General features: G+C 52.4%; 1 protein-coding gene across 2 annotated transcripts in view; it reads left to right on the top strand.

Moving 5' to 3' along the window:
- Nucleotides 1–22,117, top strand: part of ASTN2 (astrotactin 2) — a 358,803-nt gene extending 336,686 nt beyond the window's left edge. For both annotated transcript variants that reach the window (XM_075111901.1, XM_075111902.1), the window contains 3 exons: nucleotides 13,214–13,314; nucleotides 14,562–14,745; nucleotides 21,205–22,117. In XM_075111901.1, the coding sequence (XP_074968002.1) occupies nucleotides 13,214–13,314; nucleotides 14,562–14,745; nucleotides 21,205–21,442 (523 nt within the window). In that variant the 3' untranslated portion in view covers nucleotides 21,443–22,117. The remainder of the gene's footprint in view (nucleotides 1–13,213; nucleotides 13,315–14,561; nucleotides 14,746–21,204) is intronic.
- Nucleotides 22,118–22,766: the final 649 nt, after the last annotated feature.

Genomic DNA, 22,766 nt, shown 5'->3' with positions numbered 1-22,766 from the left:
CAGCCCTGTCACTGGGAGCTCTGCAATGCGCAAAGGAGTGCAGAGACCGGCCATCGCCGTTCCTTGTTTGCAGGAGTAATTGTAACCCGGGTGACTTTAGCTTAGAGCCATCTGAAGTGAGGTAGGGCAGTGTCCTGGGAAGGTGCCTGGGTAGGGAGTAGCGAGTGACGAGACCCTCTCTATGTCATCTGTAAAGGATGTGCGATCCTAAATCATTAATAGTAGTGATACGGGATCCCTCGCTCTTCCAGACCACTGCAGTCAAGGTTATTTACCGGTGACTGTGTCCGATCAGGCAGCAATGCGGTTTGGATTATACAGAGGGCTCCCGATCGGGTCAGGAGGATGCTTATCATGGTGACCACAGCACACCAAGCGGGGAAGGCCTGTGTAAGCCTCCATGGTGGGCGTTAACGAAGAGCCCCGTGAGGATGGGCAGCAGGGGTGCACGAGGGGAACAGGCAGAGGTGAGGTGCGCAGTGCGGAGGGTGCTGGGCGATGCAGGAAGGAGGACCCGCTCCTCCGCCGCGGGAGGAAAACAAGGAGCACATACAGCAGCAAAGGGCGCTGCTCTTTCTCAATTCATTATCTTTTTGAGACAACAACATCTCTCTCTTTCCCCCAAATAACAAATATCGCAGAATGCGGCACATGGGGGGTGTGAGTCCCGCGCCGTGCTGTGGGACCGCGGCCAGTCGCAGAGCCTCCAGGGAGGTATGAAACGAGGCATGAATGGAGTGTTAGGAGAGAATGGAAACTCTCCACTGGCTCCCAGGCTGGCTGTCTTGCGGGGGGTCCCTTGCTCATGATGACAGCGCTGCCTCTCATAAACACGCATTTCCTCATCCCTGTTTGTTTCTCTCTCTTGTGCAATCTCTTGTACCAGACGGGAATGGGAATGAGTCCCAATGGTACATGAATGTGTTACAAAAAACCTTCCCACCCTGCCACCAACGAAGTACTGAGAAATAACAACAGGGTTTAAAAGAAAAAAAGAGAAAGAAAAGAAAGATGGGGGAGCCGGATGGATTTGCTACTGGCCATTAGTTATTATTATGAGTGTAAACGCAAGGGCATGGCTATGCTGGTAGTTTGCAGCATCAGCCAGCACTTAGAAGCCCCCACTACACTTGGTGCTGTGCATCCCTCTGGGAAAAAGAAGTTCCTTCCCCAAATGACTTTCCTGGGTGAAAAACATGGGACAAAATTAGGGGCAAAATAACTTGGCCGAGATCACGTAGTGCTCAAACCAAGAGATAGTCCTAGCTCCAGCCTGCGTGCCCAGCACTGTCCCCTGTGCTGGGTTGTTTCACTTGGGATGTACAAGCAGCGCAGTTGCTGCCCTGCTGCCAGTCCGTGAGCATCGGCCAGGCTGCCCTTCTCAATCAACACCTCTAGGATAGAGCACAACCGGAGTGAGGTGTAGGAGCAAGGACAAGTCCCACCATCAAACACAACAAGTCTTCTGGACTGGTAATAGAGGTTAGAAGGTCTCCTGGACCTGGGCTGGTGGAGCAGGGAGGGAGGATCCGTGTGGTAGCTCTAGCTGCAGAGGAGGAAAAGCTGCTGGGAGTTGCAATCCTTCCGCCCAGAGGGAAAAGCAAGGGAAGAAACCTGCAGGGAGCGATGCCTCTGGAGCAGCATTTGCAGGAGAGCGGGCCTGGCTCCACACCTCTGGATGCTCACAAGCATGGGCACTGCAACAACGAGGTGCTCTCACAAAATGCAGAGCAGTGGGTCTCTGCTCCCAGCAGAGGCCTGCTGGGGGTAGCAGGGCTCTCACTCCAGGCTGGTTGGCTGTATAGCCATCATTTCAATAAAGAAATTATTAAAAGGGAGCAGGGAGGGATGGGGGAGAAAAACCCAAAACATCTGTTTTACTTCAAATCAGAGAAGATTCCTTCGCTTGCAAGGAATGTGTAAATCACGCCGGGCTGGGAGATGTACATAACCCTGCCTGAAAGCTCCTCTGCACTTCAAACGAATTCTAACGTGCTTACTGGGATTTTGTTTTTATTATTTGTTTCGGCCCCCCTCCTTGTCCTACCCTCCACCCTCCCTGTCTGCCTGCTGGAGCTGTGAGAATCTCCCGTCTGTTGCCAGCCCCTCACCCCGTCCCCCCTCGATTCAGGGGCCTCGGGGTGTGGGGGGAGCGGCCAGTGGGCTGCAGCGACCACAGACCTGGCTGGCATCCTTCTGCTGGGGCTTGCTGGCATGCAGCATCCCTGCCTTGGCACCATCCTCCCCCACACCATCCCTGAACCGACATCGCAGGGCCATTGCAGGGACCCGCTGGCTGCCCTTGCCGCTCCCGCAGCCTGGCGCAAGGTATAGGTGCCTCTCACACAGAGGCTGGCACATTGGGATCCTGCCTGGGGTGCTGTGAGCACAGGCATCCCCCTCCTCCCAGCTGTTCCCTTGAGTGCTGTTATTGTTGTCATGCTTTGTCTTGCTTTGTTTGGTGCGGAGGGTGAAGCTAGGGCTGGCCAACGGTGCTGGGGACAAGCCCAACAGAGATAGACAGCCAGCTTCTGCTCATAGAGGGACACGTCCACCTCCCCAAGCCAACCTACTAAGGTGACTTGCCCTGCACCAGAGGGACTACCCTCGGGGCCCTGGACAGGCTCCGCTTCTTGTGGTTGATGCAGCCCTTCACCTTTCTTCTGAGACTGTCGAGCAGGAGGCTCTACTGTGGTGGCTTATATAAGAACAGTCATCCATCGACTCGCTTGACGTGGACCACCCACTACTCCTCAGATGACACTGGCCTTTGAAGTCGCTACCAGCCTACGCTGGATTTCAACCAGCAGCCCAGATGGAAGCCAAGTCCCCAGGAGGATGAGAACGAGCCCTACCAAGGGGATCTCCAGCGGCACCAAACTGTGAGGTGTCTGGTTCTTGTTTAGAGTGACTGTGAGGTTGGGAGGGGCAAATGTTTCCCAGTTTGCCAAGGGTCACAACCTTCCTCTCCCCCCATCTCCCCAGGGCCAGCGATGGCCAAGCTTTGCAGAGCATTGGTAGGTTGAATGGCTGCTATGGTTAGCTGTGAACATTTCCATTGTGGAGCTCACTGCAGGGATCCAGGGCCTTGCTTGTCTCTCCTTTCTCCCTGGCACAACTGGAGGAAGAGTTTGATTTATTCCCTATCTCCTTCTGGGCAGCCTTCTCGTCTCCTGCAGCTGCAGCCTCCCGGAGCCCTGCTGTCTCTTCATGAAGGAGGACAGCAGCCATCCCAGGAGTAGCCCAAGGAAGGTACTAAAGTGATGTGTCTCTCTTGGGAGACCCAACCAGCGTGCAGGACCAATGCTTTCAGATGAGGCTGAAAGCCGCCCACCCATAGGTCTGTGTGAAGGAGACAAGCAAAACCTCAGAGTAATGACTTACCCCTAAACACCTAACCTTTGCAGAGCTGGGGCTGGAGGCTTCGCGGTGTCTGTGGCTGAGAGAAGAGAAGGGCAGGGTTGTCCCAGACTTAAGGGGAGAGCAGAAGGTATTGCAGCAGAGGGGAGGGAGGACGTGAGTGCTGCCTGGGGATACCCTGGCCCTGGGAGCAGAGGGGGCATTGGCGGGAGGGTTGTGGAGAGATGGAGAGATTGATGGGCATTGCGGTGCTCATGTGAAGGCTGCGGCAGGACCTGAAGGACATGTGCGGATGCTGGAGAAAACCCTCCTTGGCTGTGCTGTGCCCATCCGTCCAGCTCGATCCATCACCAGCTCTCACTGACGCTCTGCAGCTGGAGTGGGATGAGCCCCTGCGGTTTGCAGCCTCAGGCATCAATCTGAGCCATGGCATGGGGGGAATTGTTCCAGCAGCACAGGGAGTCGGAGGCAATTCGTCTGACCTTTGTCCAAGGGCTTTGTCTGGGATCTCCTGGTGAGCCCCAGCAGTAGAGGGACTCTGGCGCCCAACTGACTGATATGAGCTGCTTTTGCTTCACTGGAGATAAAAGCAAGAGCCCATAGTGGCTCAGCACCACCTCCTTCTGGTTCTTCACTCCACCAAAGGGCATTATGCTTCACATCCTGGGTGACCTGGGACCTCCTCTGGCTTGCCCCAAGCCCTGAGACAGGCAGTGGAGATTGTGAAGAGCTGGGCCAGTTCTTGCTGCATTGCCTTTATAAGCACATCTGTGAATCTTTATCCTCACAGCCAGCAGGACGAAAGCAAGGACGCAACTGCCAAGAAATACGGACCTCAAACCCCCTCTATCCGTCCTCCCCAAAGCTGGTAATTCCTTAGAGATCCTGCTTTTTCTGCCATCGTCGTGTCCTCAGAGTTTAGGGACCATGCCTGTGGGACAGCCTAGAGGGTCCACAGGGCATCTTCAAGCTAATAAAAGACTTCTTGCTCCTTCGAGCGTGCCTAGAAGCTAAAGCCCAAAGGTTGCAACATAGGCTGTGTTAATGTTGTGTTATGTCAGGGCGGCTTCTTTGGGTGTGCTGTTATGCTGCCACGCCAAGGAGCTGTTCTCTCTTCTATGTCTCGTCTCCATCAGCAGTTTTGTGCAGTGCAGTGGCCCCTCTCTCCAGAGAAACTCGCTCTGCTCTTCCTTCATCAGTGGTGTAAAGCTGCTCCTGAAAGGATGTACTCTGAGCATGAGCACGCTGGGGAAATAGAAACCTTATTAGCGGTGAGGGATGAGGGAGTAATTATCTGCTCCTTGCCAGTGGCTGCAAGGAGCCGGGGTGACAAAGGAGGAAATCCATAAGACAGAGAAAAGGGCAAGGTGGGGCAGGGGGCACTGCTGGTGCTCTCAGCCCTGGGATGGTGAAGGCACCCTGGGGACGCAGCAGCCAAGAGGGCTGCAGTGACCGTGCTGCACCTTCTGGGTGAAACCATGGCCCTGCTGAAACCAGCTGGCAATTTTCCCTTGTTTCCAGTGAAACACGTTTTCGCCTAAGGCAATCTTGGCACTGCCGCTTGCAAGGTGTCCGGCTGGCAAAGGGGCTCCTTGTGGGATCTTGGCCCTCCAACACAGGTATCATTCAGGAGCAGGACTCTAGGGAACAGAAAGTGGCCTGTGTATCAAGGCCCTCTTTCACAGCCATGGCGGTACTGGGAATTGCTGCTCTGGTAGGGTTTATTGACAGGGTTTCGAGGGAAATCTCAGGAAATTGAGACATTGCAGCTGAGTCTGGGAAGGTGAATGTTCTCCTGGGGATTTCTCTAGCAGGGAGGCAATGGATCCAGGCAGTAGCAAGAAATGGTCAGGATTTTTAATTAATTTCTTTCTTTCCCTTTCATCCTTTTTTTGGATCTTTTTCAACAGGGATCTGAAACAAAAAGAGATTGATGAAGTGCTATAAGGAGCGAGAGCTGAGCAAATCTGCGCCGTAGCTTGGCTCAGGCGTGCAGCGTCTGCCGCGCGTGCGGAGGGGAGTCGGGGGGACCAGCGCTCACACCTTGCCTGCTGCAGGTTTTGGCTTTCCATGGCCTCATAGCTCAAAGACAGAGGGCAAGCCTAGGAGACCTGGAGCAGCGTGCTATGCTGACCCAGTGCCGTGCGGAGACAGCATTTCAGTGCCAAAAGTCAACTAGCGGCATTTTCCCATTCCTCGATTCTCAAACTGAAATGTCTGTAGCTGAGCTGCCTCATTTGTGCTACCTGGGGATTGAACTTGTGTGTGGACATGCTCAGCAGCCTCCTGTGAGCCTCTCCTCCCTCTTGCCATCTCCCCAGGGCCACCCAGCTTCCAGGGGACAGCAGCCACTGCCTCAGAAAAATCCAGGTGCTGGGTAAGAAGGCATGTGATACTGCCTTAGTTTCTGTGTCTGTGGTCATGCAGAGGTGCACGGCAGCTGTGGGGTTTGCAGTGCGAGCAGTGGGCGCTGCAGAACGCCTCTGTGGGCACAGTGGTGGGGTGCCGTGACGCCGAAGTGGCACAGTCCCACCCTGCACCCCTCTAATGCAGCAGCATTAAGTGGCCCTGCCCTCCCTCCTCGCAGCTTCCCTGAGAAGTAACACGCTCTCAAGTCAGTGGTTTTGAGCATGGACATGGCATCAGCTGCAACTCAGGGTAGCGTTGCGGGTAACCATGGGTGACTTTCCCAGGGTTGCCTCAGAGCAGAGCAGAGATGGACCCATAGCTGTGCAAGCCTGTCCCCAGCCCCACAGCTGCTCCACCTGCCCTCCCTGTCTCAGAAATCAGGTCTCCTCTGCCCTTTTCCAGACATCTCCTTGAATAAGCAGCCTCTTGCTCTGCAGAGCAGCCTGTGCTCTTCCTCTTGCCAGGAGTATTTGATGGGCACTGTTTTATCCGCTTCCAAAAGGCATCAGACACCCAAGGCATGTTGTGGCAGGTACATTTATTTCCCTCCATCTGACAACTGTGGTCTGGTATTGCTGGGAGGCATCTGTTGAAGGATAACGATTAGTCTCATGGCATTTGCTGTCCTGGAAAAAAAGGTGTGAATTGTGAGAACAGTTTACTGACAGCCTCATGTATTTGTGTAATGGCAAAGCTTCAATACTCTGGTGTGGCACCAGCGTTGCTGCTAACCTGTTCCTCCGTCACGCTGATGGGAGCAAGGTCAGTTGTCACAGATGGTTAAAGGAAGCCCAGTTACAAAAGGTAGCTTTCTTCACTGGTAGAACTGTGAGGAGAGGTTTCTAAAAGATGGGGTTTTTTTCAGGATGGCACTCTCCACTGTTTCCTTATTGCCCAGTATAGGCTCTGTGGAAAGACAGAGCCAAAACCGATAGCAATGCAAAAAAGAAGTCAACAGTCCTTTTGCAGAAGAGGTATGATACCTAAGGAGGAATTCACTGGGTGGTGGTCGCAGGTTGGTGTTGCCTCCTGCGGTGTCTCTCCCCAGCATGCAGCAGGCACTGAGCTGGCTCAGAAACTCCTCTTCCACAACAAGCTGCCCCTCTGTGCTGGCACAGCCTGAGGTCACAGCACAAGCCCTTGTCCCCAGCCCTGTCCCACATTCTTGCTGGGCTTCAAATGCCCTAACAAGAGCATCTGGTTGCAGTAATACTTGTGACAGCGCCAGCCCCAGGGAGACAGCACGAGGACATCCACTGCATAAAGCTTAGCCCAAATCCTGAGTCTCCAGCAGGGCCTCTGGTAGGGAAGCAGCACGGTCAGTCCCGTGCCAGGGTACCAGCCTATATCGCTACCTGGCACAATGGACACGGGCAGGGCATGAGCAATCAGCCCAAAGACAGGGCCCAACAAATAGCCCAAGAAATCCTCTCCTCCCCAAAACCGCTCCCTGCTCATTGTCTGCTTGGTATTTGCTGCGGAGACCAGGGGGTTGTTCTCATTTACCTTCCTTAATTATTTCAAATCACAGAGTTGCCAATAAGCTCAGCTGCATTCCTGTGGCTTGTGTGGATGGGCTGCTTTTTATTTGATTTGATTTCTTTTTAAACTGTAATGGTTTCTGAATTGGGAATGCTTGCACTAAGCACACACTCCCCTTTCCATGCTTGCCCAGACTGCTGCTGGCAGGCGAGCCCGGCTCCTGCTCCCTGGCCATCAATGAAAGCGGCTGGGAGGCTTGGCAGGAGATGTACGAGCCCACAGTGGGGGGACAGGTGGGTGCCCAGTGGCCCTGTGGACCACGCACGCCCCATGACATGTGACTGGGGATAAAACACCCACAGGTCTGCTCCACCCTGCAGCACCCCTGGGCTCCCCTACTTTGCTAGAATAGTCCTTTGGGGAAGCTGTTTGTCTAAATTTATTGACGTTTTTAGCAGCCAGGAGATGCTGAGATGAAGGTCTGTTGCCGCTCAGCAGACTGATGCTCTGCTGTGAGTACTGGGACAAAGGAACGCACGCACCATCTCAGCTTCGCCGCCTCCAGGCTGCCTCCAGCGAGCCCCTCACCTTGGTGTCTGGGAGCTGAAGGCACTAGAAGCCTGGGAGAGGACAGCGTTTGCTCATGGGTGCCCTGAGCACAAGGGTGTGCTCAGCGCTGGGTGCAAGGAGTGTGTTCACAGCCGCGTGTGTTTGTGGCACCGTTCCTGCCTGCTCCGCTCTGCACATGGCTGAGTGCGGGCGCAGCCCGAGCCTTGCTGGCCCCGGGTCCCTCGTGCCCAGACCCTGTGTTGACATCACCAGGGAGGGGGGAGGCAGGGATTGCCAAGAGCTGGTCCACTGAGGGCTTTTAAACAGAGGCCTCTGAATTATTGTTCAGCTGGAACAGGAAGCAAGAAGGGCTGGCAAAGCAGGAGTGTGATATGTGTGTGTCAGCGCGCTGGACCAGCCTCAGCGGCGCAGCGCTGGTTGCGTGTGAGCCCAGAGACCCTGGGCTGTGCAGAAGGCACGGATAAGCCGTGACCAACCAGAGGGTGACGGCAGGACGTACACATAACACCGAAGTGATGCAACCTCAGCCAGGTCAGGATTGGTGTTTTTGTGCTCAGCATCACGAGTGGTGGCACCGGCGCTGCCAGGGGAGAGATTATCCATTGCACCGTGAGTGTGACAGCAGCCAGGTCTGCCTTGCACCGAGCCCCTGGAGCTAGCAGCAAAACAGAGTCTCGTGGCTGCAGGAGCAAGGCGCCAAGCCCAGGCTTATCAGCCAAACTCAAGCCAAGCCCTACTGGCAAGAGCATCTTGTGGTTGCACCACTTCGGAAAGCATGAGACCATATTTCTGCATGATGCTGGACTCTAGAGCAGCATCTCTGCCCCGTGCCCCATTTACGTGGTGCAGGGGTCTCCTTAGCCCAGCCCGGGCTTGTCATGCAGCCGTTGCTTTTGGTTGCAGCCAGCTACTCGTAGACACCTGGTTATTTGCACGGGAGTTCGTCAGCTGCAGAAGTGCTTATCGGACTCTTTATCGGACCCTTTTCTCTGCAGCCCAGGCAGCCCATTTGTTGTGCAGCATCTCACTGAGCAGCTTCACAAGCCCAAAGGATTCAGGAAGAGCAGTGCACAAGACAGAACTGAAATGCCTGTGGTATCTCTGTAGGATATAAAGAAATCAGCCGCCGAGCTAAGGAAGGTCAGATGCAGAAGTCCTTATCTCCCTTCCTGCAAATAAGGATCATGAGTAAAGCACTCAAACATCATAAGCATCATGAGAGGGAGTTAAAAAAACATGAGCTGATGTTGTTGTCTATAAATAAATAACATGTTCTGGGATTTCATGCTCAGCCTTACGGTTTCATGCCTGTAGAGTTTTGTAATTTTGGCGTTTTTTTTTTTTTTTCCTGCATTGAGAAAGGATAGAAACATATTTTTCTATTTTCTTTTTTTAACATAATTGACAATTTTCCATAATCATTGGATTCCAGTAACTGAAGCTTTAACACCCCCCTCCACTTTCTCTTCCTCCCCCAAGAAGCTTCTTGAGCCTAGTGATAAAATCCAGGCTTCAGCCAACATTGGGTGGGGTATTTACGAAGAAGGTGTTGTTGACGTTTCATGAGGCCACATGTTAATTGCTTTCTATCTCTCTCTAAAAGTTCCTTTGGTTCCCAATAGGTTTGGATTTAGTAGTAAACATTTAAGCGGCATTACTTTATAGGACTTCATATACTGTGTTTTGCTGCAGAGGTGGCAGTGTTTCCAGCCGTGTAGGGGCTGATCTCTGCCAAGAGCATATGTGCTTCCAGTGGTGAAATGCTCTTTGGAACTTTTTTGGGCAAAATACATCTTAGTATTTCTAGAAAAACAACTGCTTATGTATGATCTTACTGAAGGCACGAGTAAAAAAGAGGATCAGCTGTGAGACAGTAGCAGGTAGCCCCAAGCTCCGTTGGAAAGCACAGGGAGAACATGGGAAAACGTCGTGGGAAAAGTTTATTGCTAAACAAAACACCTCCAGGTTATGAAGGAGAGTCTGCCAGATCGTAGCTACCATATGGCATTCCAGGTTGTCTGACGTGGTTTCATGCACTGAGTGTATGTCTGGGATCTTTTGTTTCCAGCTTTGACTTTGCCTTTGAGATCCTCTGCCTTGGGCAAAATGCTCAGAACCACTCTTTGGCCTCGTTTTGTTTTGTGTTGTTTTTACACATTATCAAGGTTGGCATAATCAGGTGCAGCTCCATCATCATTGGTGGGGATGCCGCCTGTTTGGTCCTTTGCCCAAAGCGCTGTATGTAGATGTACATACGGCAGGAGGATCTGCCCGTAGCGTTGCAGAGCCGGACTCCAGCCTGCCACGTGCTCTGCGTAGCTCCCTCCCTCAGTCGGGCTCGCTTCGGTTTTCCCCTTATTTGCCGTGCAGAGGGATGGGGATCATCCCTCCCATGTGGTAGCGGTCCCTTGCCTCCCGCCGGCTGCCCTCTTCATGCCCTGTTGGGTCCCTGGCTGGTCCCGTCCCTGCCCGCAGCTCCTCGCCTGCATCTGCCGGGGGTTTCTCTTAGATGCAGCAAGCAAGATCCGCCTGTTAATGCTGGGTTTACACTAAGCTACTGGTCTTTGCACTCTCTTCTCTTAATTGTCTGCTTCCGGGAATAAAAGAAAAAATAAGCCCCAGCACTCTGCGCAGTGCCATTAACTGGCCGTAAAAGTGTTTTGCCGCAGAGCGGCTGGGTGGTCAAGTGGTTTGAGAACAAGATTGGAAACCATCATCTCCCGAGTTTCCAAACTGTTCATGTCACTGAGCCTCTCCGGGGCACGATGCTTCACCCCATATGTCTCTGTTTACCGTCGATAAAACAGAACTATTAATACTGCTGTGCTTCAGGGTGATCTTTTGGACCGTAATTAATGTTAAAACCTTCTGAGATCACTCGCTGGAAGGAGCTAGAGAGGTGCAGAGGGCTGCGTACTGCCGGGGCTGCCAGCTTCCACCAGAGCTGAATTTATTGGTGCTGATTTCAAAACATCTCATTCAGAGTGAGTTGAAATGAAAAACTTTCCTCTAAGGTTTTCAAAAGAGGACTGGTTTCAGGTGAGGTAAAGCAATTATTTTCTTTCTCAAAAAAATAATTTTTGACCAGATCAAAATCACTTCGATTCTGATGTTTGTCCATTTACATTTTGGGTCTTTTTTTCTTATATCATCTGCAAAAAATGGTGAAATGAAGGGCTTGTTTGTTGATACATATTTTTTTAACCCAGGCCTGACCAGTACAGACGCTCTTGCTCTTGGCAGATGAGTGACTTTGTTTCTGTGTGTGCTGGGCAGAGGGCAAAAGTTCGGTCAAAGGGCTGACGCAGGTCTTTAACATCACCCAAAGGGATGGATGTGCTTTACCACCCTGCCAAGCAGAGATGCTTCCTCCTGACCCCGCTGGCGATGGAATAGGGGATGTGGGCACTAATTGCCGAATATTACACTTGTATTTTGATAAAAGTCTGCCGTTTTCCAAGGAAAGTGCTCTGGCACTGATTGCCTCAGAGCTAATGGAGCCTTACTGACTGAGCCACTATAGGCAGAGCAGAGGTTACACATTAGCTGTGCTCACCCATTTAAAAAAGAAAACAAAACAACACAGCCACTGTGGCTAAGCAAGTGACCCCAGGGTGGGGATGGGGATCAGCTTGCAGCAGTAACCTGCTTGTGAAGCCCTTTTACTGCTTCTTGTGCTTATGCTGATGAGGAAGACCCAGGCTGAGCACCTGGATGGGCAGCAGGACTCCTGGGGTGAGAGTTCCTCATTTCACTGGGTCTGAGATGTGTCCCCCCCAACACTGGGTACCCCTATTGCTGTTGCATCCTGGACCTGGAAAGAGGAGGATTCATGCCGCCAAGCTGCCGAGGCACGTACCTTACCTGCTCACAGCAGGAGACTCCTTACTCACCTTGAACCCCTTGCCTAGTGAAGGGAGGAGGAGGGACGACGGCACCCCCAGGTTGGGATGCAAAGCCCTGAAGTTAGACTCCTGCCCTGAATTCGATATTACCCTATTGCTCTGTTGCTGTCCCTTAATTATAGCGGGAGAACAGCCTGTGTGTGGTACTTGTGAAGTTGCACAGTGCGGACGTCCTTCCTGAGATGCTCCCACTCTGAGCAGCGTTCCTTGTAAATTAAGGAAAATGATGTCATGCCAAAGAGTTAAATAGCATCTCCTTGGGTGAGCTCAGCGTGCACGTCCCCTGCATGCCCCAGCTTTGTGAAAATGGGAGTTGTCCCTACACACAAGTGGGTTCCTTGGCATCCTTTCAGACAGCAAGTATTGTTAAGGAGCTAATGCTAATTGCTTGGAGAGAATATGTCCTGTGCTGGGAATTGCTACTGTGCAAATGTCAGCTCTTATCAGCCACGTGTGGGGTGCGCAGGGCCAGCAGGGAGGAGAGAGGGGGGCTGGCAGTGCTCCTGTGTGGGGTGAGGAAATTGCTTCTGTCTCCATTAAGATGCTAAGGAGTTAGGACCATTCCTTAAGTAAACATACCTCAGGGTCCCAATCCCATTTAAGCTTCAGCTGCTTTTATGGTACTCTTTGCATTCGCTTGCAAAAGCTGCTTGGTTTTACCTTAGGACAAGGAGTGGGGCTGTGTTATTTCGTGGGAGCTAGGTACCCCGCCACCAGGCACCTCAGACCTCCAAGGGGTTCAGACCAGCTCCTGCACTTTGTCAAAGCCAGCTCGAGTTTCCGTGCCTGGCTCGAAGTGAGTAAGTATGAACCGATGCCTTTTGGGAGAGTGGACAGAAGATTGTCACCCCTGCTGCGAAGAATCATTCTCATTTTGGAGCTTTGATATTCTGACTAGGACTCTGAGCTCAGCATCCTGGGACGTCCCGTGCAGCCACAGCCTGTTTATTCAATGCTTCACCCAGCACAAAAGCCATATTTTACTGTCAGATGCTCTCCATTAGCTTGAAGTGGGAAATTATCTTTCCCACCCTTTTACCAACCCCACCCTGGTGAGGAAATGAAGGAGAAAACAACCTCAAGGGCCATTCACAGGATGTGTACGAGTTGTCGCTTGTCAGCACAGAGCCCACTTACAGCAGGAATTGCTGCTCCGCTCTCAGGAGGGCCGGAGAGGAGCCCAGCCTGCAAACACCAGAACGTTATAATGTTTGCATCGGTGCATCCTTTCGCAGTCACGCGGCTGCAGGGTGCAGCCCCACAGGGCTCCCAGGGACTTCAGGGAGAGGAAACGGTGCTCCTTTCCCTGGGTGCTCTCCTGGTCTAAGCTTGAAATCGTCTCACATCTCCTTGAGATGCCAAAACTGACGGATAGGAGCCTGGACCACGTTTTTCCTTTCTGTTGTGAAGGCTGGTTCCCATAACAACCTGGTGGTGTGGGACTGAGGGATAAAGACATTATTTTCCCTTTCCTTCCTGCCTTCCAGATTTACCCTCTATGCGGTGGATACGCGGGGGAGACACTCAGAGCTGAGCACGGTCACCCTGAGGACAGCCTGCCCACTGGTAGACGACAGCAAGGCAGAAGGTCAGTGTTCAGGCACCTCGTTTTCCATGGGAGAAGACACTTGCTGCTAATTTTGCTTTTCCTCTGTACACTGTACTCCTGCAAGCTCCTCCAGCCCCTCCTCTCCCAGTGAGAAGGCTCCTGTGAATTCACCCACGAGCACAAGGACTTTAATCTGGGGAGAGGTGACAAACTGCAAGGGTGTCCAGTAGCAAGGTCCCCTAGCTGGGGAGCTGGTGGCTCCCGTGGTCCTGTGCCATCCAGCGCCACGGCATCCTTCCTTGTGCGCGGCCGTGGGAGCCGATAACGTGCTTTTGACACACATTCCTTGGAAAAAGAGCAACCTGTTCTTGCAGAAGCGAGAGAGGCCGCCCTCGCTGTGTCAGGGCAGTGAGCAGTGCAGGACACTGACAACTCAGGAGTTTAAAAGGATGCTGGTGGCAGCTGGTTTGGTTCTGAAACAGAAACATCGATGAAAGGCCAGCCACTTTTGTGCATTTACATTTTCCAGTTTTGAAGCCAATACCATTTGTTCTTACGCCCAGAGTGCATGGCTGCTTTCAAATTTAAAAAGATTCCTCTAAAGTGAGTTACCTGTTTTCTTTCTTCCTTGCTTTCTATTTTGAAAAGCACACAAAAGAAAGTTTTGATTAATGCTTTTTTCCATGTTATTGCTAAGCACTCCCAGGAAAACTGAGGAAATGGGAGACAAAAGAAAAGGAAGTGGGGTTTTGTACATTTTTCATTTCCAAAAAAAGATTCTTTTCTACAGCAGAGAATGCACCCTCTTGTTTAATACATCTGAGCTGCTGTACTAGGTACCCACAATGATGATGTGCGCTATTTCTGGCTCAAGTACCGTCTTGCGATCAACAGTGTCATATTCTTCCTATCCTTTAGCATCTTAGCCGTGCAATTGCTTTTGTTTTGCTGAATTAGGGAAGAGCTTGCCTGCCCTACCTGGGAGGATGAGGCTGTGTCTGCCTGTGCTGGCAGCCTTCCTTCTCTCCTTCTCCTGTTCCTTCATGGAGTACTTCTGGAGTGTTAGGGGCTGCGCTGCTCATGCAAGGCACCCACTGCAGGATTAGCCTGAGGAATTGCTAAATGCTCCCCAAGTTGCTAAACCCTGCTGCAGGCAGCCCCAAGGGACTGGCAGCCATCCCAGATGCCCGCCCCTCCTGCCAGCCCTGCCAAGGGCTTCGCTCCTCCTCCTCCTGTGTTAGCACCTTCTGGCTGTTCGTTAATCCCGTCCCCCTGATCCTTTCCAGAGATAGCTGACAAAATCTACAACCTCTACAACGGCTACACCAGTGGGAAGGAGCAGCAGACGGCCTATAACACACTGATGGAGGTCTCCGCTTCCATGCTCTTCCGAGTCCAGCACCACTACAACTCCCACTACGAGAAGTTTGGAGACTTTGTGTGGCGCAGTGAGGACGAGCTGGGGCCCAGGTACCTGTCCCTTCCCTGTGTCCTCCCCTGCCCTGCTCCCTGGAGCACCCTTCTGCTTGGCCACTGTGGAAGTGAACCTCATGCCTTCTCCTCGTAGCTGAGGAAAGTTCCCTTCTGGTGTCCCCCAAGTTGTCCTGCCATCCCCTGGGACTGCCAGGTCCCAGTCGGTCTTTGGATAAATGTTATGGGACATCTAGCAGTTGGGTGGTCTTTGCATGAATGCTTGTGGGACATGTAGCAACCAGCCTGATCCAGGCGGGTGATACTGCAGATGAGGTGAGTGTGTTGGAAAATCAGGTGGGTGATGGGCAAAGGGTGTAAATTAGGCCTGGGACATAGTGAAGGATGCCAGCGAGTGCACAGCATCTCATCTGTTATCTATATACAGCTTTATGCTAGAAATATTTTCTCTTTACTATACATTTGGTACTCTGAGGAGGGCTGGGAGAATGTTGTTCCCGGGAGCATAAAGAGCAACCTTTCCAGAGGGGCTGCATCTGCAAACCCCCAGCGTACAGTGAAAGGGGTAGTAAGACTCTAAGAGATCACAGCTCAGAAATAACAGGTCCACGGACTGCATTTCATCCAGGATGCTGGCAGTGTCCTCGCAGTATCCCGGCAAAGGCCAGATTGCCACCCAGCCCCTTGGGAAACACTCAGCAAGAAATGCTCAGAAGTAGCCCTATCCCTCTGGACATCTTCAGATCTCCTATAGGATTCAATAGCCTTAACCTGCTTTGAAGCTTTTAGAGACATGGTTCATCCAGCATCCTCATCTAACGCGTTCTCTGAGAGGCTGAAGCAGAGGAAGGTGCAGGAACAGGGTCTTGCAGTCCATGAATAATTGGAAAAGATTTTCCTTCTCTCCCCGCTGCTTTTATCTTGCTTGTTGGACACGGCTCAGGATCTGTCCTTAATACCAGGATGACAGCTCCTCACAACATTTTAGACCCCTCCTGGACATAAATCCAAGATGGCCTGGGGCTTGCCCTCCTCCAGAGATGACCTTCGTCATAGTTTCTTTGGTAGTTCATTAGCCTCTGGCATGAAGCCACTCTCATCCTTCCCACTGCCTTCCTCCTTCTTTGATAGTGCTGCTGATATGTTTGTCTTACAGTTGCTCCTCTCTCTATAAATCCCTGGCAACCATCAGCTTCTTCTTACACGTCCTTATTTCCTCCGTTACGTGAGACCCAACACACTTACTGAAGGATGCTAGCTAGCCTGATACCCACATCAAGCCATGAGATTTGCAAGGTGACATTTAAATTGCCCGTGTTGCCTGACTCTATACCAAGCTACCTCTGGAGTCAGTGGTCGATACGGCTGCTGTTTGTCTTCCTCACCGAGCCAGATGAGCTCCTAACAGTGCTCTTATGCCCATTCTGTACTTGAGAAATATGTGACTTGCAGCCAAGGAGAAGCATCTATAAATGCTGCGGCAGCCGGTGCCAGGCTCTTGACAAGAGCGAAGCTCTGCCATCCTGCCTTGCTTCTCGGGGAGCTTGGACAGAAACAGAGGCTCTGACGTAGCGGGAGGCGAGTGAGGCTTTGCCAAGGGAGGCCATCTCGTAACACGATTTTAATTGACGGGCTGTTCTCCTTCCCAGGGGGACATTCATTTTCGTACCTTGAAATGTTTATCAGATGAGCCTCAGCTTCACAGTAAATGTTCGGTCATAAAGCTGAGCGACAAGAGGGAAGTTGATTGCCTCCGTGTAATAAATACATCACACTGGAGTCCTCGTGAGCCCAGTTTCCATGAAAGCCACAGGTTACTGCAAACAGCTGCTTGCGAGAAGACACACTGACAGCCAGATGTCCCAACCAGACGGTTTGCATTAAGGAGACATTAAAAACTTAGCTCATAGGTGGCCCTAAACCAGGACTTTCTGTGGTCAGCAGCATCTTGGCACCTGGCTTGCCTCATCCTGCTAGTCTCCTTTAGCAACAACCACCCCTTTCCTGCTCCCCCCATTCCTCTTACAGACACCAAGCGAATCTCACAGAGTTAATTTGTTCCAACAAAACAGAAGAATCTGTCTAAAGCAGTGAAGGTTTAATGCTACTGTGCATTCAGACCTTTGGATCTGTGCAGCCAGAGCACTTCCTGACACAGTGACAGAGAGATTTCTCTATTATTTTCCCTGACTGTATTTTTCGGGACAATTCTTTGGACCGCTGCAAACAGGGCCTGGCTTTTAGGAGGAGGCGGGACAAATAATTAAGTTAAATCTCCCTTCCACGCCCCTACTTGTGGCTACCAGCAGCAACAGGGTCAGGATGTGGCACCAGCCCGGGGCTCGCAGCCTCTCCTTTGCTCTAGCAAGTCGCCCAGGCAGGCAGCTGGGAGAGCCGCAGGAGACAAAGTGCATCTCCATAGCAGCTGCCTTCTGGTACCGAGGGGGAATGCAATGTACTGATGGGAGGCTGCGATAAGAGACCATCAAGTCCCGGACTCATTGTCCTCCCAGATGAGGGTCTGACAGACCCAGGTCAGTTCTCAGTAGAGTGGAAAAATCTGAGTTTATGACAAAATCACCCCGTATGGGAACACAGCAGCCAGGCAGCCACCCTCTCCCCACAGCAGTCGCAGAACGTTCATCCTTCCCTCCAGCCCAGGTATAATTTCTTTGCTTCTTCATGCTGGTTCGTTCTCCTTTAGTACCCTCCTCCTAGGTTAGAGAGGGCAGGGTTTTGCTTGTCTGGATATGTTTTCATCCTGCACCAGCCATGAAGATGAGTGATGGCTGTCCCCTGTGCAGCTGGGGGACAAATGTCCTTGCAGGAGCACACCCAGGGCTGGGCAAAGCAGGAGTTAGTGTGTCTCCTGCTCTTGGGCATGTTCTTGCGGAGCTGGGGCTGGAAACCAGGGACCTTGGTGCCCTGTCCCCTGTGCAATCACTGCACGGCACTCCTTTACGCTGGGGCTGCTGGTTCATGCACGAGCCCTTGGAAAAATCCCTGGCAGCAGACACCCACCCCCCACCTCTTTCTTCCCCCCCACCATGCCATGAGGTACCGCAGAGGGAAGCAGCCACGTAGAGCCATCACTATTTTTAAATCCCCCTCTTCATCATTTATGACTGTGGCTGTGACCTCCGAAATCCGTCACATAAGTGGAGACCAGAATCAGTCCCTGGCTGGCGCCGACTTAAAACAACTGTCCCTGCGGCAGGCACATGGCAGGTGGGAGGGCACCGCTGGCCCGCGCCAACATGGGGGCACCCCCCATCCGGGCTGTGGGGTGGGGGGAAAGGGGGTTGCTTCATCCCTTTGGGTGCTGAGAGCTTGGGGTCCGGCCACAGGCAGCCACTAGTGTGACTCCCCCTTCGCTCACTCCCCTGCCGTCCTCTCCTGATTCCTGCCCTTTAATAAGGCAATAAATTACCGTTTCTGGCAGGGATGAGGTTGGGCAGCATTTAGGAAGATTTCATTTCCAGTATTTGAAAAGGTGGTCGTTCTGACCCGACAGCCCTCCGCAGGGAGCACTTGGGTAATACCCAGCGCTTGATTTATGGTGTTAAATTGGCAGCCCAAGAACTGCTCCTGTAATTTATTACCCAGCCTTCACCAGAAAGCCTCTCTCTCTTTCTCACGCCTCCCCTTGCCCGCTCTGTCTCTCTTTCTCCTTATTTTTATTAAGAGGGAACAGCTGACAGCCGAAAGCTAAATCTAACATTTACACATGACTTCATTACCCCACTAAAATAAATGACTCAAAGCGGTGAAACCCATCAAAATTGGGGCTTTGGCACTGGACGCCAAAAGTGAGGGGCCTGATTCCCTCCCTCCTCATCACCCTGTCTCCTCCTTGACCACGGCGCTGTGTGTTTTCAGCATCCTCTTAGCGCCAACCCATCATGTGCTGCATCCCACCCTTAAACATTGATACTTCCCTGGGGCTGACTGCATCAGGCACCTGCAGATGCAGCAGGTGTGTGGAGACCAGCTCCTCAAGGAGCACAGCACATGAGACATCAGCAAGTCTGGATAGGTTTACTTCTGGTCTTCTGGCCACCTTGAGCTGCTCCTCACGCATAGGAATGTTTGCCTCAGTAAGAGACTTGAGTATGTATCAGGAAGCGAGGACAACATGGTGATTTTTAGCAAGATCCAGGAGATCATGGAAGTATGGTGGAGCAAGGAATGAAAATGGGAAGGTGGAGAGGGCCAAGGGAAATGGAGGCAAAGGAATGAGCAGGTAGTACAGAGAAGTGAGAGGTGGGTAAAGAAAGCTATGGAGAGGAGGAGAAAGGTGAAGTGGTGATAAGGGAGAAGAGGAAGAGAAGAGCTTGGCCAAGCAGGCATGTGTGGGTGCATGCTGGGATTCTACCCCTTGTCTAGGTTTGGGCCAAGCTGTGGTTACCCACAGCTGGGTTTTGCCTCGAGGGCTGATCATGGCCACTCATTGTCACTCCCCTCTTGCTATGGCTGGGAAAGTCCTTGTGGTGAGCTGGAGTGGAAACCAATCTGAGGGAAACTCAGATTGCTTGGTTGGCCTTTGGATGGATGACTTCCTTGTGTTGGCCCCATGGACACCTGCACCAGCACAAGCAAACGGGCAGGGACAAGCTGGGGAAGCGGCAATACTCCCATTGTCTGTGGAGATGATTTATGATAAAAAAGGGTGACCATGCAGCTATGGCCTTAGAGAGATGATAGTTATCCTTTTTGAGGAGGAGGGTATTCTGGCTAAATGGTCCCCTCCCGAGCACTGACAGCTCACAGGAGTCCATCCTATGAGCTGACTGTGGGCCCTGTGCTTGCTCAGCCTCCCCTGAAAAAGGAGAATCAGCGCAGATGTTAAGAAACAATATCTCAGCGTTAGGATGGGTGAGCAAGGAAGGGTTGCCAACTCCTGTCTCTAAGAACAGGTTAGACAGATATTCATCAGGGCAGGTTGATCCCAGCAAGTAAATGGCACAGATGATGCCTTTTGGTCCCTTCCAGCACCAGTGACTGTGATTTGCTGAAGTTTCTTAACTGTAGTGACAGTCACTGCAGACTTTGATTTGCTGCTGAGCTTAGCTTTAATCAATCAGTCTTTACTGAGAGCATCTAATGCCATCATAGAATTTCATAACTTCTTAGCAGTAGGCGTCCAGCAGTGAAGGACCTGTTCTTGGCAGAGTGTCAGGTCTTGACACGCAGTGGGAGCACCAGATGCTGGGGAAGGTCAGGCGGCTGCTATGGAGAGCAGCATGAGTAGAGGTATTCTGTCAGAGCCGGGCACAGCTCAGCCCATGACATCATTATTATATATGTGAGTGTATAGCTAACGAGGCTCAAATTGCCTAGTCAGGCTTGTCTATAAAATTAAATCGATAGATGGATACCATGAACTGTTGTCCAGAAAGCGCCAACTCCCCTGGAAAGCTGACCCTGAGCCCGTCATCCCTGGGGAGGAGGGGGAAGTTTTCCTCTGCAGCCCTGGAGGAGCAGTGGTTTCCTACAGCCTTTCATCCAGTCTTCCCGCTCCAAAGGGAGACGTCTGTAGCTGGCTGGGGATCCCAGGATGCCCTTTTGCCTCCTGCCACTGTCTCTGCCCTCTGCGCTGGCGCTGGGGCGACTCTGGCCAGCCCTTCCCCGGCATCCCATCCCTGGGTGCCTGTGGGTGTGTGACCGCATCGGGCTCCCAGCGCTCCCCCCAGCTGGGAGCTCACAGCCCCGGCTGAAACACCGCTCAGCTTTCATAATCAGATAATCCCCATGTTTATGCCTTGCTGACTGACAGCGCTGCCCCTGACATATCATTATCGGGAATTTACATTCCTGCAGGAACTGTGAAATCCCCTAGCCCCGAATCCAGAGCTTTCCTGTGGCACCAGCGGGAGAGGAAATAATCTGTGATCTTGAGACTTTCAGACCACTGAAGTAAACCCTCTTCTCCTCCCTTTGTTTGATTTAGCACTTTACAGACTCCCACAAGGGGATTATTGGTTTCTTATGGGTTTATTTTGTTTTGTCTTAATGTGTTGTGCTTTTATTCTCGCTCTTCTAGTGTCAGTCCTTTTGGGCCATTTGCCTCCTGGAGACTTGGGAAAACAGGAAAGGGAGGACTGGGCTCATGAGTCGGGAGCAGTAAGATGCTGGGGGGTCTCACCAGGATGCTCAGGGTACACATGCCCCAGCGCCTGCCAGGAGCACATGGTGGTGGTGGTGACCTTCTAGCTGGGGACAGACAGTGTCCCCAGGGCACCCAAGCGGCTCTGATGGGTCAGACCAGAGGTCTCTCCAGCCCCATTGACCTGGTGCTGTGAAATAGTAGATATACCCAGAACTTTGGGGCAAAACAGAGCTTCTGTCCACCTGAAACAGGAAAGGCATGGACTTAGGCAATAGGTCTTGTCCGTTCTTGTCGCAAGACAGAGCCGGTGGTGGAACACCGGAGTCCTGGCTCACGGTCCCCTCTTTGCATTGCCCTCCCTGCTCTGTCCTTATCTCTGTCCCCTCCAGGAAGGCACACCTGATCCTGAGGAGGCTGGAGAAGGTCAGCAGTCACTGCTCGACCCTGCTACGCAGTGCCTACATCCAGAGCCGCACCGAGACCATGCCCTACTTGTTCTGCCGCAGCGAAGAAGTCCGGCCGCCCGGCATGGTCTGGTACAGCATCCTAAAGGACACCAAAGTAACGTGCGAGGAGAAGATGGTCTCCATGCTGCGCAACACGTACGGGGAGTCCAAGGGGCGGTGAGGGAAGGTGTGGGCCTGGAGCTGTGGGAGGCAAAGGGACTCCGAGGAGTCGAGGACTCGTGATGCGCTGAGTGGCTGGTGGGGTTCGGGGTCGGGTGGTGTTCGGAGGGGGTGGAGGGGGACAGCGAGGCCAAACAGGACTTTCTGATGCAGACGGCAGAGAAACAAGAAATCAGCAAGTTGGACTTTAATTTCTTTTCCTTTTTATTTTTAATTTTTCAAGAAGAAAAACAAAAGAAAAGAAATTACCTAATTTGACTCAGCATAAAAGCCTCTCCTTTTTAATCTTTTCTTACTGAATTTCCTGGACTACATGCTCCAAAACCCTGGGAGGAGGAGATACCCGCTCGAGGCCAGGGCCAAGCAGAGGGGAGCTGCTGGGCACAGGGCGAAGCCCTCCCTGCCTGCCCTGCCTGCCCCGCCGCCGGGCAGGAGCTGTGGGGCGAGGGGCCCCCGGTACCGTGGCGGCCGAGGACGCCAGGAGGAGGTGGCGCGGGTGGCCGGCGACATCGCGCTGCCAGCGGAGGTCGCGGGGGGAAGCCAGGCAGGTGCCGGGATGCTGCAGGCAAGCTGGGCTTTTGTGCCACTCCGAGTCAATGGACCGGCTCCGTGCGCAGCCTTCATTCGCAAGGCTCCCGGCGGCTTGTTCTGTGCATTAAAGATTCATATTAAGTCCCTCTCTGCTGCCTCCTTGATGTTTCTTCCTGACACCGTCTCACCACCGCTGGGGGGTTCGTAGGGTTTCAGGACTGGAGAGGACGGCACCGACAGCTGTCCCATGCTGGGACGTGGCTGAGATGAGGGGCTGTATCTGGAACCAGCGCCGACCCCGAGAGCTGGACACGCAGCGAGGAGGGGAAAGTGCAGCCTCTTTGCGTAGGGTCCTCTCCTTCCCCACCACCCAGCCTGGCCACTGGCCCCGGTGGGAGCTGGAGGCGTGTGGGAAAGCCCCAGAAGAAGCCAGGGGCTAAAAAGACATGGAGAATCTGGTTTCTTTTACTGTCAGATGTGGGTCAGGCTGGCCTGGGATCCCTGTGGGTAATGGATTTTTTAGCCTGGTAGCCAAACCAAAGAGTGCGGAGGGTGAGAGGGGGGGAAAAACAAAAAACCCAAAAATCAGCTCAGCTCAAAGCTATAGCTTTTCTTTTTTAAAGCAAAACGACAAACCTGGAGGGGGAAAGGGTTGAATGTGGGTTGAATGAGTCAGTTTAGTCAGCCCAAAGCAAATAGTTTTGTTTAGTTTTTCAAGTTACTTAACCCTTTAACGTAAAAACAAACAAGCAGGAGCTGAGTTTCAAAATGAAAATGTTTTGAAACCAAACAAA

Source organism: Phalacrocorax aristotelis, chromosome 17 (assembly GCF_949628215.1).
Source record: "Phalacrocorax aristotelis chromosome 17, bGulAri2.1, whole genome shotgun sequence".
NCBI classification, from domain to species: domain Eukaryota; kingdom Metazoa; phylum Chordata; class Aves; order Suliformes; family Phalacrocoracidae; genus Phalacrocorax; species Phalacrocorax aristotelis.
Note: the sequence above shows the minus strand (reverse complement) of the source record. Positions and strands in the feature narration are given on the sequence as shown.